Source organism: Microtus ochrogaster, chromosome 2 (assembly GCF_000317375.1).
Source record: "Microtus ochrogaster isolate Prairie Vole_2 chromosome 2, MicOch1.0, whole genome shotgun sequence".
NCBI classification, from domain to species: Eukaryota; Metazoa; Chordata; class Mammalia; order Rodentia; family Cricetidae; genus Microtus; species Microtus ochrogaster.
Window position 1 is genome coordinate 8,730,887 of NC_022010.1, and position 17,041 is coordinate 8,747,927.

Genomic DNA, 17,041 nt, shown 5'->3' on the forward strand with positions numbered 1-17,041 from the left:
AGCAGATTTTGGCAGATCTAATTGTCTACAAGGATGAGTTGTAAAATTAAATACAAAATTTGATGCTCTTCTTCCCAAAAGAGCAAAGAATGGTAGAGTGGACGTTTTATTTCTGATCTTTTTTTTTTTAGTCTTAAAGCTACATTTCTTTACAATAGTTGCCTAATTATGTTTTTCAGATATAATCAGTGCATTCTGTAAAAGTGTCGGTTTTCCTGAATGTCTCTTAGCAGCCACGAGATCCCTTCAGTGTGATTTTAGGCTCCACTGGGAAGGGACAAGCTAGGAAGAAGTAAATTCAGAGGAATTCTTTCCTGTCACTGTGTGCCTCACGGTAGGAATGCACACACAGCAAACACAGTCAGAGTAGGAGCACCTTTCACTGTGATGAACAGGAAAATAGTATAAGTTACCACTCAGGTTAGCTATTTATTTGAGCAGTACAGAGCAGGACCCAGAATGCGCCACATCACGGCATGTAAATACCCGTTGCCTGGTCATAATCACAATTCTTCCAGGAAGAGTTACAGAAACGAGTCGTCATAAATGAGTAGTGAAACCCTGATTATAAATACAGAGAAACCACAGGCTTCACCAGAGACAGGAGCACTCTTTGAAGTTTACATAGGAGGAGAGTAATGCAGACAGCTCACAGGCTGTGGGCTGTTGGATATTGGGAACTCCACCGCTCAGGTCTGCTCAGAGAGCTGACGCACCTTGACTGCATGGCTGCTGTGCGTACCTGATACAGATGTTAGAACAGCCTTTGTTATGCTTCCTCTTAGTTTCTTTTCAGGGTGCATATCTGCTCCACTGTGATCTTGTGTGGTCTTCAGCATTCCCCAGTTGCTAGTGTAATTGTACAACTGTCTTCCATAGCAAGCATCTCTTCCATTTTCTCACAGGGCTTAAAGTTGACAACATCATGTTCACTTCCTTTCTGTTTGGTGTCACCTCAGGGTAGATATGTATGAACTTCCACCCCAAACGCAACATGACTTTATCCAACACAGTTCTTTCTCTACAAGGCTATGTATCCTGTTGGGCATGATCCCGTGCCTGTCACCACTGCTTTTATTCAATGCACAGTAGACACTCAATAACAGCTTTTACCAAAAGAAAAATGCTTGTGTGTTAATTCAGCCATGAGATGGACCTGGGTTTAAGACAGGAAGATGGCAGTAGGAAATATTATGGGGTAGTCACTTACGTCCTGTCTGTGTGTACAGGTATGTCTGGGCTCAGTGACTGCTAGAAAACATTTCCTCTCTGCCTTAGCCTCCTTGTCTCCAGCAGTGAACACTATGGCTGTCATCCCCACTCACAGTGGTGGTGGTGATTGCAGTAGCTATTTGCAGTGTTACTGGACTGAGGACTCTGATGCTCAGGTCTGCACTATCTGTGGTAGTGTCTTCCCAGGAGAGGTGGAGTCTGGCTGGGGAAGAACCTGGCGATGCTTTACAGTTTGACTACCTATGATCCTTTTCTTAGGTGGATACTCCATATTTGCTATTCAAAATTTAATGCAAACACAGTCTCTCCCACAGAAGCATGCTTATTTAATGTAGAAACATGCAGCCAAATGATGTTCACTGAAAAGCGGAGAGTGTTCACTTTCAGAATAAACCCAGTGATGTTTTGATGTAACCCTGTTTCAAATTGACTCTGCCCAAAGGAGATTATATTGTGACCAGAAACTGTAGCCTGCCATCTACTGACTATTTAGACTGTAATGAACGGGGCGAGGGCTTGAATTGTTCCTCTTTAGTCCATGGTGGTTTGGGAACAACAGAGACAAAAACCAAGTCCACATCTGTCTGAATATTGAAATAAGAATTGCCATGTTGCTTTCATAAGTACTTGTATGGAAAGAATTCTGACCGCTTTTCTTTAAAATGTGAATTGTTTCACTTACTAAAAATGAGAGATCATTGTATCCCATCAGATTCAGAATGTCCATTTTATTTAACATTTTGTATTTTTAAAAATCAAGGGTACTTCTTATAGTCTGCAGCATCTCATTCATTGTGTAGAGGGCAGTTAGGATAGGGTTGTCATTTGCCTGCATGTGAATGAACTTGGTCATAACTACTGTCATTACAGTTGAACTGTCACACTCTTGATATTACATGTAGTGGGTTCAATTACTGTTACCATGTCCTATAAAGAAATTCTGTGACTTGACAGAAAAACACACACAGCATGGAGACAGAAGCCAGGTGCAGCCGAGACTGAGTGAGGCAGACACCCTTGCTTGGAAAGCTGATGTCAAGTCTTTATTTTCTTGTACAGGGTTTTTGTGCCCACAGAAAGAACACATCAAGGCAGATGATGGGTTGTCTTAAGGTTTTGTTATTGGCACCATTGCTAAAGGATTGGTCACTTGTCACAACAAGCCCTAACCCCAACTTGCAGGAGGAGTTGTGGTGTTTGAAAGTGCCCTTACGTTCCCTGCACTCTGACCTTGGTAATATAGGAGCTTAGGTCATGTAGTCCTGTGACTTGAAATTCCAGTTTTGGAAATAATCCAACTATTTGCTTGCTTGCTTGCTTGCCCCCCCCCCCCCCCGGTGGGCTTTAACAATACATGCCCAAAGTTCTGAGTTCTTTGAGTGTAAGAAAACATTTGGCAGTTGGACTTGTGGTACCATGTTTCCATTGGTGCCTCTCATCTGGGTTGTCAGAGTACTGAGACATTCTGTGACTGAGTCTGCGAAGGTAATTCCTGATGTGCTTATTGTAGGTGCCTAATGGATAAGAACTTCGTGAGGATCGGGAAGTGGTTTGTGCGACCCTATGACAAGGATGAAAAGCCAGTCAACAAAAGGTCAGTCTTCAGGGTGCTCTTGTCGTTTGCTTCCTCTTCCTTGACCACGCCTGTCTTTGCACTGAGGTCAAAGGGGTTTGTGTATTTATCTCTTCATGTTGTTCTTGGCCACTGTGCTATCACATAATGCATGCTTGTGGTTGAATATTAAGATGAGATAGCCATATGGTCATCAGTGAGGTCATGTCTGAGTTATTCTTCACTATATACTTTGGAATTGAGACATTCTAGCATGTTCTTTTTGTTATTCTTCCTAATTTTTCTTCCTAAATTGTTATTCGGCATGACTTAAGTATAAAGTGAATTAAATGGTGAAAATTTGTATAGTGCTATTTCCAGTGTTTCTTACCTGATTACTGTCAAGAACAGGACTGCGGGTTATGTCCCAGGAATCCTGAACTGTTAGCCATAACCCTCCTTTGTAATGCCTGTAAAGTGAATAGGCATGGGATCAGTAAAACCAGATCAAAACAACTCAATTTTAACATCTTTTATCTCTGACCATAGTCTAGTCATATTTGGTTGATAGAGAGAAAATAACACTTAATTTTCACAAAACAGGGTATACAGCACCCCATCCTACCCCCTAGTTGTGGTATTCTTTTTCTTTTTATATGCTAGGGAAGAAGCACAGGGCCTCTTGCCTTTTCCCACTGAGCTCTATACCCAGGATACACCACCTCAATTCTGCTTTAAGGTTCAGGTACACTAAGGTAGGGACTTGGCAGGTGGTTGTAGGTTGGAGTCAACAGATGAAGTTTGTGCCCCTAGCGGCTGCTGGCAGTCCCTGGCTCTTGATGTTAGAGGCTCCATTAGTAGCTTCTCCCAGTGTGTCTTAGTAAAGTGGTTGTTGAAGGTCTCAGATTGGGATTAGAGGGACACCGATGCTGGGAGAAGGAGTTCATTCAGGGTCATTCCGACCATGAACAACAGCATGGCAGTGACTCTGAGGAGACTTCAGGCCCCAGCATCCGGCAGACAACATGGCAAGAGTCTGAAGAGATGAGTTGAACCCACCTAGCACTATCAGAGACTTCTTCTATTTCCTGAGGTTGGTGGTGGATTTACAGCACAAACCTGTAGTCATGGTCTCTGGCTGGAGACAGGGAAGAGATGGTAGCAGGATTTGTGCAACCCTACCCACTTTGATCTAAACTCACATCCTAGTCCTGCTACCACCTGGGAGTCTGTAACCTAGAGCCTCAGCAGGTTGTCTGTCTGTCCCTGTCTTCCAGGGGAAGGAAGAGCTGCTGCAGGGACTGTGGGGTATGGGTAAATGTAGATAAATATACACAAACACGTACAAAACGAGCCCCCCATCACTTTCACTGTGTTTGGTTTTATTAGAAGTGAAAAATAAGCCATTTACCACCCTGAGGTTGACTGTTCTTCTCAAGGCTCTAGCTAGAGATGAGGCCAAGGGTCATAGCAGTAGCAGTGCTGACTGTCCATCAGGAAGGAGAGAGAAAGAGAAGCTGAGGAAGCAGGTAGGAGTTGAGGAGGCGATAGTCCAGAGCACAGCTGGACACCAACCACGCTCTGCTTACTGTTTCTTAGTAGTGAGTCTAGTCGCTTGGTAAATGATTGGCTGAAGGATGAATGCAGAGGTGAGCATCTGGTTTTTAGGAAGGATTGTTGACCACTCATGACTCTTCCTTTACTGCCAGTTCCCAAGATTGATCAGTGTGCAGTTTAGTTGCATATAAAGAGGAATGATTATATGCCTCTCATTTTTTTAGATATAGCTCAATACAGTGGTTTTTGCTAAAGTACGTGAGCATTTTAAAAGATCCAAAAATATATTTGCCTTCAAATCCATTTCTACTTACTACTTTTCAAAGCCTCTGTAAACACAGGAGGTTCTTGCAAGTTAAACATTGGCATGTCTAAGGAAATGATTTCTTATTTTTTAGACATTACTATTTTCTCATTTACACATGCATTTAATTGTGTTTGTTTACAAAATTATGTGTCAGAGTCCATCTGTCAAAAGATAAAGAACATTTTCTTAATTTTAAGTTGAAAATTAGGCAGGTATAAATTAATTTTCTAGTCTATCTAGAAAAGGTGAGGACAAAGGTTATTGTTTATAATTTCTGGTTATAAACTATCATGTTGTGTCTCTGCAACTTAGATTATTGGTTCTAAATGGAATAATTTCATTATGACACATTCAAAGTGAGTCAGTTTCTAGTATCAGCTGTCTAATACTCTTGCTTAGAAAGAACTAAGCTTATATTTGTTTTTTTATTCATACAATTGTAGTAAAAATTTAATTAAGACCACTGTAGCATTAGCATACAAGAACTGCCTAATGCAAAAGAACCAAGATTTTAAAAATTGTTAAGTATATATATCAAATCATTTTAATTCCTGTTATGATTTCCCATTTATCCATTATGAACACACTCTCTTTTATGTCCTTAAGTATAGTTAAAAATTGTTGTGATAATGCTGGTTATGCCATCTCTCTTGACTGACTTTTCTCTTTGTAATGGGCTGGCTTTTCAGAACTCTTCATTCCGAGTTACTTTGAATTATGGAAAGTGTACATGGTGTAACTCTGTTCTCTGAAGGTTGGTCTCTGCTCCTTCCCACCCCCCTCCCGTCTCTTCTTTGTTTGAGCGGTTGATTGACCAGACTCATCTTTTAACTAGGAGTTTTCAAAAGCCTTGGTTGACTGTGGGTTGAATGAGTGTTCATTGTTGGGTGCTGTGAGATGCTTAACTATACCCTTGGCTCCTCCTTACGTCTTGCACGAGTCATGACAACTACAAATGGCTGTGGACACTGTCTCCTGGGAGGCAAAGCGTACAATTGCAGAGGCACCAGAGGCTGAGCTGATGGCTCTGCTTCCTCCCTCCCTCCCTCCCTCCCTCCTCCCTCCCTCCCTCCCTCCCTCCTCATTCTCAGCAGTCTTGGTCTTTCTGATTTCAGCCCGTCTAGTTCTTTTATAAATCACTTGAAAAGCACAACAACAAACCTCACTGTCTGCTGTGGATTAGTCTTCCCTGGCCCCGTGTGCTGTTTAATAAGCAGTAGGCGGGTTTCAGGACACATGGGGCATACAGCCCTCGCTCACTTGCTCTTCTAGTAGCTTCCTCTTGTGCTGGACAGTTCAGCTCTTGGCAGATGTGGATTTTTTCTTCATACCTTTGGTGGTTTTAGGGACAGAATGCTCTAGAAAGTTCTTGTTATTGCTGAGAGTGGACACAAGCAGCATGTGCATTGTCTTCTCAGAGGCTGGCCTCAGGCTGAGCCAGCCCCATAGGAGATATCCACAGGAACATTTTGCCCGATTAGAGAGAGGCATGTATTTTGTAAGTAATTCCAGCCTTTAATGATGATGTGGATTTACCTAGCTTACTGTTTTGTGCCTTCTGTTTTTGTGAAGGTGTCAGTTTGTAGTCAGGGAAGTGCTTTGTGTTGCCTTCCTCTGCTGCACTCTTAGAGTTTGCTGCAGGTATTCCTAGTAGTCCTCTCTATAGAGTGAAGTAGGGCAACAGCAGTTAGAAGACAGGTCCTGCTGCTGCTGAGCTGGGGGCCATTAGGAGGGTGTGGAAGGTGCTGCCCAGGCGGCCTGTTTGCTCTGAAGACTTGTTCCTAATGGAGCCCTTTCTTAGAACAATGTGGCCAAGCTCTGTTCAGTGTTTTCATAATGGCATTTTGTTTGGTTTTGTTTGTTTGTTTTTGTTTTTTCGTGACAGGGTTTCTTTGTGCAGTACTAGCTGTCCTGGAACTAGCTCTTGTAGACCAGGCTGGGCTCGAACTTAGAGATCTGCCTGCCTCTGCCTCTCTAGTACTGGGATTAAAGACGTGCACCACCCCCACCTGGCATAGTGACATTTTTGTAGTAAGGTGGCAACCGGGAAAGAATTAACATGTTGGATGTCGGTATAGCGCTAGAGTATTTATTCCTGCAAAGACTGAAAATACAGTTGGAAATTGGTGCTTTCTGTCATTTTCTCCCCAGTGGGCATCTCCCCCAAGTTGAGCGGAACCTAATTAAAATTAAAATTTTAAGGAAAAGGTTATATGACTAAGCAACTCACAATTACTGAGCTTAAGTTTCCTTTTTTTTTTTTTTTTTTTTTTTTTTTGTGAAGAGAGAATTGTTTTAGCTTTGAGTAAGATAATAAAGCGTGTGACACAGGACTGAAGTGAGTTTGTCAGTAGTGCCCATGTGGGGCTGGTAGTGCTGGGGAAATATTAGCCATAAAGTTTTTCTTCTGGTTTTGGTACTTTCTTACACCAGAGGCAGATTGCTAATTAAGTATTTGCGTTTCTTATCATATACACAGTTGAGTTAATGAGCTGTGTATTTCTACACTGAATTTTGATTGCCTTTGTTTTTGAGGCAAGGTCTCACTGTGTAGCCCTGGCTAGCCTAAAACTTTCTTTGTAGACTAGGCTAGCCCCAGACTCAGAGATTCACCTATTTCTGCATACTAAGTGCTTAGATTAAAGGTGTGTGCTATTTTCCATCCGCAAAGAACTCTGCTTCATGAAACATTTTAAATTCCCCTGTATCTTTCATGTGTGAATTTTAAATTGTGTTTATTAGTACTGTATTTATCTTGCCTAATTTTATGAACTCCAAAGGTTTAGAAAGCATATTCTGCATTCTAATGATCTTGCTTGCTTGTTGGGCATAGTTAGGGTACTAAAGATTAATAAAATAAAATCCCTAAATATGATCTTGGTCATAAGACATAGTTCTGAGCACCACCAGTATTTAGTCCCATTTGCTTTGTGGTCATGTGAAACTGGAGTGTCAGTGGTCCAGGGATGTCCTGAAGCTGGCTGGGCCAGCAGTGATCCTGTGTTTGATCCTATAAAGTTGGCTTCTGACTGCCATGCATTTCTTCCACACTCACATGTCACACATACATATAAAATAGTGATAAATGCTGTGACTACTGAGGGTGTGGCTTGTTTGCTCCTGCCCTAGGGCCTTCTTCACCCCAGCCTTGAGTGTACTTCCATTAGACAAGTAGTCAAACAGAGAACATATGTGTTCTGGATGGTGCCTGGCCTCCTCTGGCAGGCTGCCCCATACAGTTGCTAGCATGATTCTAGTTCTTTTTGCTCAGGTTTTCCTGCACATACCTTCTTCTTTTTAACTCAAGTTAACATGGTTCTTTTTCAGGCTGTTCCTTTGAGGCAACTTTTCAAGTTGTTTCTTTGAATATTTTGCTTCCCAGTTGCCCCTCAGCATGATTTAACTGCTATGTATATATTTAGTTTTCAATTTGTAGTACAGAAGTTAAGAATTTGGGGTCCTTCATGCCTTCCCCATTTTATTGTTTCGTTTTGTTTCAGTTTTGTTTTTTTTATGATAGGGTTTCTCCTTTTGCCTTCCCCATTCTTATATTGTTTTCTTGAGTTGAGTTGTTAGGACAGAATCCTTCCTATCTATGGGTCTCCTGTGGACACCTTCATTTTCCTTTTTATTCAGCACAGAGTCCAAAGTCCTTTGAAGGTTGATTTGAATGAGTGGAATATGTTTATACTTCCCTTCGTAAGTCTAGGATAAAACCTGTAAATGGGGCCTGCAGAGCCGCCTTGCAGAACATCATCAGACAGAGTCATGGTCTCCTTGCTCTTGTTATTTTGATGTTAAAAGAGAAATCTTAAAGTACTTATGTTTTCTAAGAGGGTGACAGTCCTTGGTTCTTAGAACAGCTGGGTCTGTATTTGCGTAGTTTCTGTCTGTATTAGGATTTATTGGTGCATGGGTGTTGAAGTCTGTGCAGCCGCTCTTAGTGGTATGTTTAGTTCTGGCGTACCAACTGGGAAGTGCACACAACACAGTGGCTCCCCGTCTTTCTGACCTGCCCTGTAGTTGGTCTTAGAAACAGAACACACTACAAGGTCTTAACATCTCAAAGCATAAAGAAGCGAGCCTTCTGAAGAGGGAGCATTGCTGACTAGGACTGAAACTGGGTGGTGCTGCTCTCATTGGCACTTGGACATGCATATTCAAGAAAATGGGGGTTTCTTACTGTGCACAGTTGGCAGTGAGCTAAATATTTCTGAAAGTTGAGATCTTAAAAATTAGTACATGTGGGAGGCTGGTTTTTCTGAAAGAGAAAACTGGATTTACTAGAGAATTTGGAGGTTTGTCTCTGTGTTTTGAATAAAGTGTGACATCACTTTACCTTTGTTTCTTATTAGAAATTACAAAATCTTGAATTAATGTGATGTCTTCAAGAGCAGTTCCCCTGTAGTTTTCTCAGTTTCCTACAGATGGTTTGGGTGCCCCCCCCCCCCCATTTAGCTCTTCACTGCAGAGGAACTCTGCCTTCCCAGGCTCCTTGTGGAGGGACAGCAATGCCAAGCAGCCCTTAGCTGTGAGGATGAACTGTCCTGCTTCCCCCTGGCCGAGAGCTGACAGGACTGACTAAGCTGTGTGTGACTGTCTGAGGACACTCCTGGAGCATTGCAGCCATGTTTAGTTAATGCAGAGCCTTTCATACCACTGCAGTGCTTCTTAGCTCCAGTTTGTGGAGGTGCAGCCCAGAAAACACTTGCTCGTAGACTTGGAGTACTTCATCCCTCCATGCGGGTGCTCCAAAGGGTAGCTTCGATGTGTCTGGGCATGGCGCAGTGCTCATGCACAGGAAGGCTGTACTCTGTAGATGGCATGGAGCCAAGAAATTAGATTTGAGCTTCATATGTAATTGTGTATGAATACAAATGGGAAGTGCATGCATTTCTGTTTTATAACCATAGTCTATCAAATGGCGAACATTTTGCATTGTTCCATCGCCATATTTTACTCAATAAATAGTGCTAAACTGTTTGAGATCAGTCCCTGTGGTGGGGATATTCGACCACACTGTGAACCTGTGTTTGCATTTGTGTTAGTTAATTAAATAAAATTAACCTTGAGTCAGGAGGCTTCATTAGCAACTAGTTTACAAAAAGTCATCATAGTAGGGTGGGGTTTGGAGTGGCACAGCTTTTTGTGGTTTGGTGAGGTGGAAGCACGGGGTGTTCTGTGGACGCCAGCAAGGAGAGACAGCTAGTTGCTGCTCAGCCACTCTGAACTCACAGGTTTTCACCCCCGCCTTTGAGTCATATTCATAATTAGAACAATAGAGATTTAGTTAAAGCTACCTTTAGTGTAAGTGACAGGGCTGGTGCCTGCAGGAGCAGAATTTTCACCAGGCTGTGACCTGAGTGGCCAGGCCACTGCTAGATAAGGACACAAGCAGGTAAGTAACTGCAGAGTTGCAGTTGCTGGCTGAGATAGCAGTAGAGTAAGGCACAGCCGCTGTGCTGCACATAAAACAACATTCCCATGTTGTGCATGTAAGCATGTCAGATTTTAGAAAACCATGCTTGCCTCAGATTCCCCCCACACTTATTCTACCTCATACACCATTTGCAGAGTGTGTGTATGCCGCTAGTCTATGGGAAGCTGTCTTACCAGTGCTTACACTACCAACAGAACAGTCTAATCTCAGATGCAGTGGGTATGAGTAAGAGAGCTTCACAAAGCCTTTCTGAGGAAGAGAGAACAGTTGCAGGTTAGACACCTTACAATCATTGTCTTGGGTTATAAAATGCTAATAAGAGCTGAAGGTGCCAACAGGAGTGTTGGTATGGGCTGTGGTGAAGAGTTGAAGGTCTGGAGTAACTGTGATATGGTTTCCATGGCTTATAGTCACAAGAAAGGAAAAGCAAGGTGATAAAACTATGTCTCCAACAAAGGCAGAGGATGCGTTGAATTCCATGAAGCTGTGAAGTGGTAGCTTTTAGGATATAGATCGAGTGATCCACAGAGTGAGGTGGGAAATTTTCACACCTGTCTCTGCTCTGTCTGTGGGCCCAAGGTACATGCAAGATGGGGAATTACTTGCAGGATCAGTATGTAGTCAAAACTGTGAGGCTATGCTGGACATGCCTGCAGCCTGCAATTCATTCACAGTGAACCTCACTCCCAGGATGTTTCTTCTCACATTGGTAGATCACAGAGGATTTGTTTAGAGACTGTTGTGAATGAATATGGATAAATTGAGGGTTTTTTCTTTTTTAATTAATTTATTTATTAAAGATTTCTGCTTCCTCCCCACCACCCCCTCCCATTTCCCTCCCCCTCCCCCAATCAAGTCCCCCTCCCTCATCAGCCAGAAGAGCAATCAGGGTTCCCTGCCCTGTGGGAAGTCCAAGGACCACCCACCTCCATCCAGGTCTAGTAAGGTGAGCATCCAAACTGCCTAGGCTCCCACAAAGCCAGTACATACAGTAGGATCAAAACCCAGTGCCATTGTTCTTGAGTTCTCAGTAGTCCTCATTGACCGCTATGTTCAGCGAGTCCGGTTTTATCCCATGCTTTTTCAGACCCAGTCCAGCTGGCCTTGGTGAGTTCCCAATAGAACATCCCCATTGTCTCAGTGTGTGTGTGCACCCCTCGCGGTCCTGAGTTCCTTGCTCATGCTCTCTCTTCTTCTGCTCCTAATTTGGACCTTGGGATTTTTTTAAAAAAACTTTTTATTTAATGTGAATTGGTGTGAAGGTATCAAATCCCCTGGAACTGGGGTTACAGACAGTTGTAAACTGCATGTGGATGCTGGGAATTGAACCCAGGTCCTCTGGAGGAACAGGCAGTGCCTTTAACTTCTGAGCCATCTCCCCAGGCCCTAAATTGAGTTTTTTAATCTAAAGCCTGTAGCACACATATAGCAAGTTTAAAAACTTGGGCAAATGTCAAAACTGGCTCATAGAATACTTGTGTAGTTAATGAGTCTTGAAGCAGAGTGGTAGTAAGGCCTGTGAAGTCAGAATGGTCAGTGCAGTCCAGGAGTCAGGGTTCCAGAGGTGCCTGCAGCTGTGCTTCAAGGCTATGAATTGTAAAAGCTTTAGGGAAAGCAAGGGTACTGCTCAGATGTGACCCTGGTGTTCTTGTGATTCCTTAACTTCCCCATTTGTTCTCCCCTTCTGCAGATTTTATTAACCTGGCCCGTGTCTTAGGCTTTCTATTGTGTGACACAACCCAGGACCAAGGCAGCCAAGAGAAAAACTGTTTAATTGGGCTTAGGTTTCAGAGGGTTAGAGTCCCTGATGGCAGAGCAAAGCCACGGAGGCAGGAAAAGCCAAGATTCAAAAACATGGGCAGAGAGCTAACTCAGACTTTTGAAACCTTAGAGTCTGTCCCCAGTCTCATGCCTTCTTGTAATCCCTCCCAAATAGTTTTTCCAACTGGGAACCAAACATTTAAACTTATAAACTTGTGGGTATTATTGTCATTGAAATCACCACAGCCTGTTTCTGTAGGTGCTTTTTGTATCATCTTATTTTGTCTGCTGTCAAAGTATTAGCCTTAACAGTCTTCTGTTTGTTTTGTCACGTGTTAATCTTTTGAGGTTAGGGCAGATCTCACGCACTTGATGTAATGAAACTCTGAACAGCATCAAGGTGCAGTTACTTAGCTCCTCCTCAGTGTTTTGTGTGCGTGCAGCTGCTGACAGTAAAAGGGTGCAGTCCTGGAGCTCACAGCCCAGCTTGCCTGAGTGCCGAAGGGCAAGCACAAGGGCAAAGCCACAGATCATACTGCGTAGCACTGCCTTGCCCCGCAAACACATAGCTGGTGTGTAGCACCAGCACTTGTTGAATTTTCCAACCTTTCTGCACTCCTGGACCTGTGCCTTACAGTCTAGTTTTATTGCTGTGGAAACAGAGTACTGGAATTCTGTCACACAGATCTGCAGGTAGAGAGGGCAGAACCTCTATCCAGTCTAGTTTGCAGGGACTTTGTATTTCCTTCCCAGATAGCTGTAGTGTGATAGGTTCTTAATTTTTTTAGAGGAATTGAGACAAGGAGGGAAAATAGCATTCAAGAGCATAATGCTAGTAAGAGGCAGCCAGAGTGGTGTGTGAACAGATCATAAATGCTGTATTTTCCTCCTAAAAATGAAAAGATGACTCCCCCTACCCCCAGAAAAGAAGTGTATAATGACTTCAACTGCGGCTTAAGGTTAGGAAGTCTAACTGAAGACCCTGGAAGTGCTTGGGAACCCAAACAGGACAGCAGTGTGCAGAGCCCGCCACTGCTGTGACCTGCTTCAAAACTCCAGACAGACTATTTAAGTACACACTTTGGAGGAAGAAAGAGGCCCCTATCCTCACATGTTATCTCACTTAATAGCAGCGAGCCTCCAGTTGCTCCAAGGAGTTAAGTGGATGCTGCTCTGTCAGAACTCCCACGTTGGTCACATGACCCGTGTCTTTCTCCAGAGAAGTGGGGCTTTTTAGTGTAGTCAAGTATCTCTGTCAGTTTGAATCTCCGGGTCTGTTGTCTAGAGGCCAGACGTTCTGCTTGCTGAGCACAGGCTTGCTTGTCCATTGTGCACCAAGTGACATGGTAAATTAATATACACCAGTAGTTTGGGACGGCAGGTAAGCTTATAATTTAGCCAGAAGGTTAGGGAGCAAATATTATTTTTCCTGTTTATTAATTTTACCCATTGCTCATGAGGTATAAGAAATACTGTTCTTTTAAAATCCTGACTTAGGCATATTTTCAGTTCTAAGGAAGACTTAAGTTTTAATATTTAATATTACTTAAAAACTGTGACTTGAGCCAGGCATTTGTGCTGCACGCCTTTAATCCCAGCACCAGGAAGCAGAGGCAGGCAGGTCTCTGAGTTCGAGGTCAGCCTGGTCTACAAAGTGAGTTCTGGGACAGCCAGAGCTTTTATGCAGAGAAACCCTGTTCAAAAAAAAAAAAAAGATACAAAACAAAACCTGTGAATTGAGGAGAAAACTACATATTGATGAATCTTGGGGAAAAAATGCTTTGATGGCTGTATGACTTTGTTATCAGCTATAAATTGGGGGAGAAAAGTATGATGATACCCTTACTTTTTACTGCTCTCAGATGAACAGTAAGCTGAGAATAACTCCACACGTTCACATCTGTGAGGAAGGGTCAAACACTGGGTTGATTGACACTTAGAAAGAAAAAATGATGCATGCATTTTTCAGATGATTTCACTGTGACTGACTGGATTTAGATACTGCAGGAAAGTGTTAATGCAAAGCTTAGGTTACCAGAGTGGCCCTTAAACTGGGATTTCATTTGTGTTTGAAACAAATGGTTCTGATGTTGCGGTGAGATTACAAAGACCTGAGATGAGACAGCTCTTCCACTATTTAATGTGAGCCTAAGGGTGCTCCATAGCACCCAATTCTTCTGAGAGATTCCAGCATGTGGATTAAGAAGGCAGAGGAGGAGACAGACAGGTGAAGTTCTGAGTTGAGACTCAGGTTATGTGAAGCTGTTCATTGAGGTTTACACTGTGATTGCAAAAAGGACCCTTAACATGAGTGTCTGCAGAATAACTAGCCTGCTAAGTCTTCAAATAGCAAATCAAGAAACCTGCCTAAAAACTCCATGAGTGGGGCTGGAGAGATGGCTCGGAGGTTAAGAGTATTGTCTGTCTTTCAGAGGTCCTGAGTTCAATTCCCAGCAACCACATGGTGGCTCACAACCATCTGTAATGAGGTCTGGTGTCCAGGTGTACATGCAGACAGAACACTGCATACATAATAAATAAAAAAATCTAAAAACTCTTTGAGTGTAAGTTGTCAGTAACATAAAGGAGGCAACGTAGAGTCTGAGAACTGCCTGAAATGTGTGTCACCATTTCCCCAAGCTAAATTGCTTTAATGAGGGTGTTATTTTAATGAGAATGTTACTGTTCATTGGGCAATGTGTAGACCACATGGAACAGTGCTCATTTAGTAGAGGATCTCTGCAAGGATTATTGTCCCTAGTTTCAAGCAGTGGATATAGATATGGATAGCAGTAGATACAGATACAGTTATATAGATAAAGTGTAGCTGTAGAACAGTAGGTGCAGCCGTTCTGTGCCTCAGGGTAAAATAAAGTAATAGCAGATGAGCCCAGTGTGGAGAGAAGGGCGAGGCGGGGCCTTAACTCTGCTGCTGTGTTTGTTTTCTCTGCCTTTCACTAGCCACTGTTGAGCTTGGACTTTTGGCATTGGTCTTTGGGTAAGAAATCAGTGATTTAGTTGTTTTTATTTAGCGAATAATAACTTAGATAGCGTTGGTTTTTCCTGAAAGTTCATTTTATTTTACAGTTACTTTTAAACTTTATGTTTACTTGCTTGGATGTGCATGCTCATACTTGAGCCTGGAAGTTTTGAGGACAATGTGTGGGAGTCAGTTCTATCTGCCATGTGGGTTCTGCCACTGTACCCTTTTCAGGCTTAGCAGTAGGCTCCTATGCCCACAGTCATCTCCCCAACCCAGCCTTGTGGGGTCTGTTTTCTCCTTCCACATGTTGGCCTGTCTTTACCTGGTATTTGAAGGCCTTTGACAGTTTTCTTTAATTATAGGACACTGATTTAGAAAAACGAATGTTACCTTTTTTGTTTCTGTTTGTTGTTGTATCTAGAACCAAATTAAGTCGGGGATGCTTACTGAGTTAGGACTTAGTCTCGTCATCAATTACTTATCTATTTCTAAACATATTAGTGTTGTTCATTCAAAATTGTTGAAATTATTTTAAAACCATCTGTTGTGACAGATTGGGCTTCATTACTGAAGCGTAAGAAGTGGAGAAAACACTTCCTGAAGACATTTCATCAGGGTTACTATGTTTCAGCTACTTAAAGAACATTTCTTTGCTGAATGTCCTTTTTGTTTGTTAAGGGCTCTCTCTATATGTAGCCCAGATGGGTCTGGACTGAAGTTGTGCATCAGTGTAGGAATAACAGGTGAGCCTAAATCTTGGAGCATCTTAACAGTAGTTACTTTGGTTCACGAAATTTCTTTTTTCTTTCAGAACTGAAAGAAATTGTCACATCCAAAAATTAAATGCCTGAAAATACACCGAAAATAAACAGGGCAGTGGCAGCTCACGCCTTTAATCCCAGTGTTCTGGAGGCAAAGGCAGATGGGTCTCTGAGTTTAAGGCCAGCCTGGTCTACAGAGCAGCTCTAGGACAGCCAGGTGTAGTTGGAGGCTGCTTGTTCGCTCCCGGCTCCCCAGACCACAAAATAACCACTCTGAAACTATTTTATTTAAATCACTGCTTGGCCAATCACTCAAGCATATTGCTAGCTACCTCTTATATCCTTGGTTAACCTATTTCTATTATTTTATATTTTACCATGAGGCTTGTGGCCTACCGGCAAGGTTCCAGACTGGCAGGTCACATCTTTCGTTTTGCTTTTTGTTTTTTGAGACGGGGTTTCTCTGTAGTTTTGGAGCTTGCCCTGGAACTAGCTCTTGTAGACCAGGCTGACCTAGAACTCACAGAGATCTGCCTGCCTCTGGGATTTAATCCGAGTGCTGGGACTAAAGGCATGTGCCACCACCGCCCGGCTTTTTTGTTTTGTTTTGTTTTGTTTTTTGTTGCGTGTCTTTTTTCTCTGGTGGCTCCATGGTATCTCCCTGACTTTGCCTAGTCTCCGTATTTATCTTTTCCAGCCTTGCTACATTCTGCTAATCCATTGGTCCAAAGCAGATTCTTTATTCATTAACCAATAAATGCAACACATATACAGAAGGACCTCACACACCATTTTTCCCTTTCTGTTTAAATGAAAAGGAAAGTTCTAATTTTAACATGGTAAACAAGTATCAAACAAGAATTACAGTTGCAGTATTTTTATCTACTTTATCTTTTATCATAACTAAGAAAAACTATATTATTACTATCTGTCTATTCTTCAGCTCCATCAAAGACCTCAGAAGGATATAATATTACCTAAGTAAACAGAAAGTACATTGTAAGCAACTTTCAATACTCTAGAATTGAGAGAGACATCCTGCTACCTGCAAAGTTACCCAAAGTTCTTCTATATCACTGGAGCACCCATCTTCAGCCTACAGGCCCATAACATCGGCAGACTTTTCCATGAAGCAGGAAATTTTTTTTTCATATAAGATTTTTTTTTATTTTATTGAGAAAAGGAAAAAGTTTCAGCCTCCTCCCAGCCTCCCATTTCCCTCCCCCTCCTCCCACCCTTCTTCCCCTCCCACCACTCCTCTCCCCCTCCCTCTCCAGTCCAAAGAGCTGTCAGGGTTCCCTACCCTGTGGAAAGTCCAAGGTCCTCCCCCCTCCGTCCATGTCTAGGAAGCTGAACATCCAAACTGGCTAGGCTCCCACAAAGCCAGATCATGAAGTAGGATCAAAACCCCGTGCCATTGTCCTTGGCTTCTCATCAGCCCTCATTG

The 17,041-nt window shown here is 42.7% G+C and overlaps 1 protein-coding gene across 2 annotated transcripts in view; it reads left to right on the forward strand.

Moving 5' to 3' along the window:
- Window positions 1-17,041, forward strand: part of Med13l (mediator complex subunit 13 like) — a 243,548-nt gene that overhangs the window by 135,617 nt on the left and 90,890 nt on the right. For both annotated transcript variants that reach the window (XM_005344347.2, XM_013349494.2), the window contains exon 4: window positions 2,744-2,827. In XM_005344347.2, coding sequence (XP_005344404.1) covers window positions 2,744-2,827 — 84 coding nt within the window. The remainder of the gene's footprint in view (window positions 1-2,743; window positions 2,828-17,041) is intronic.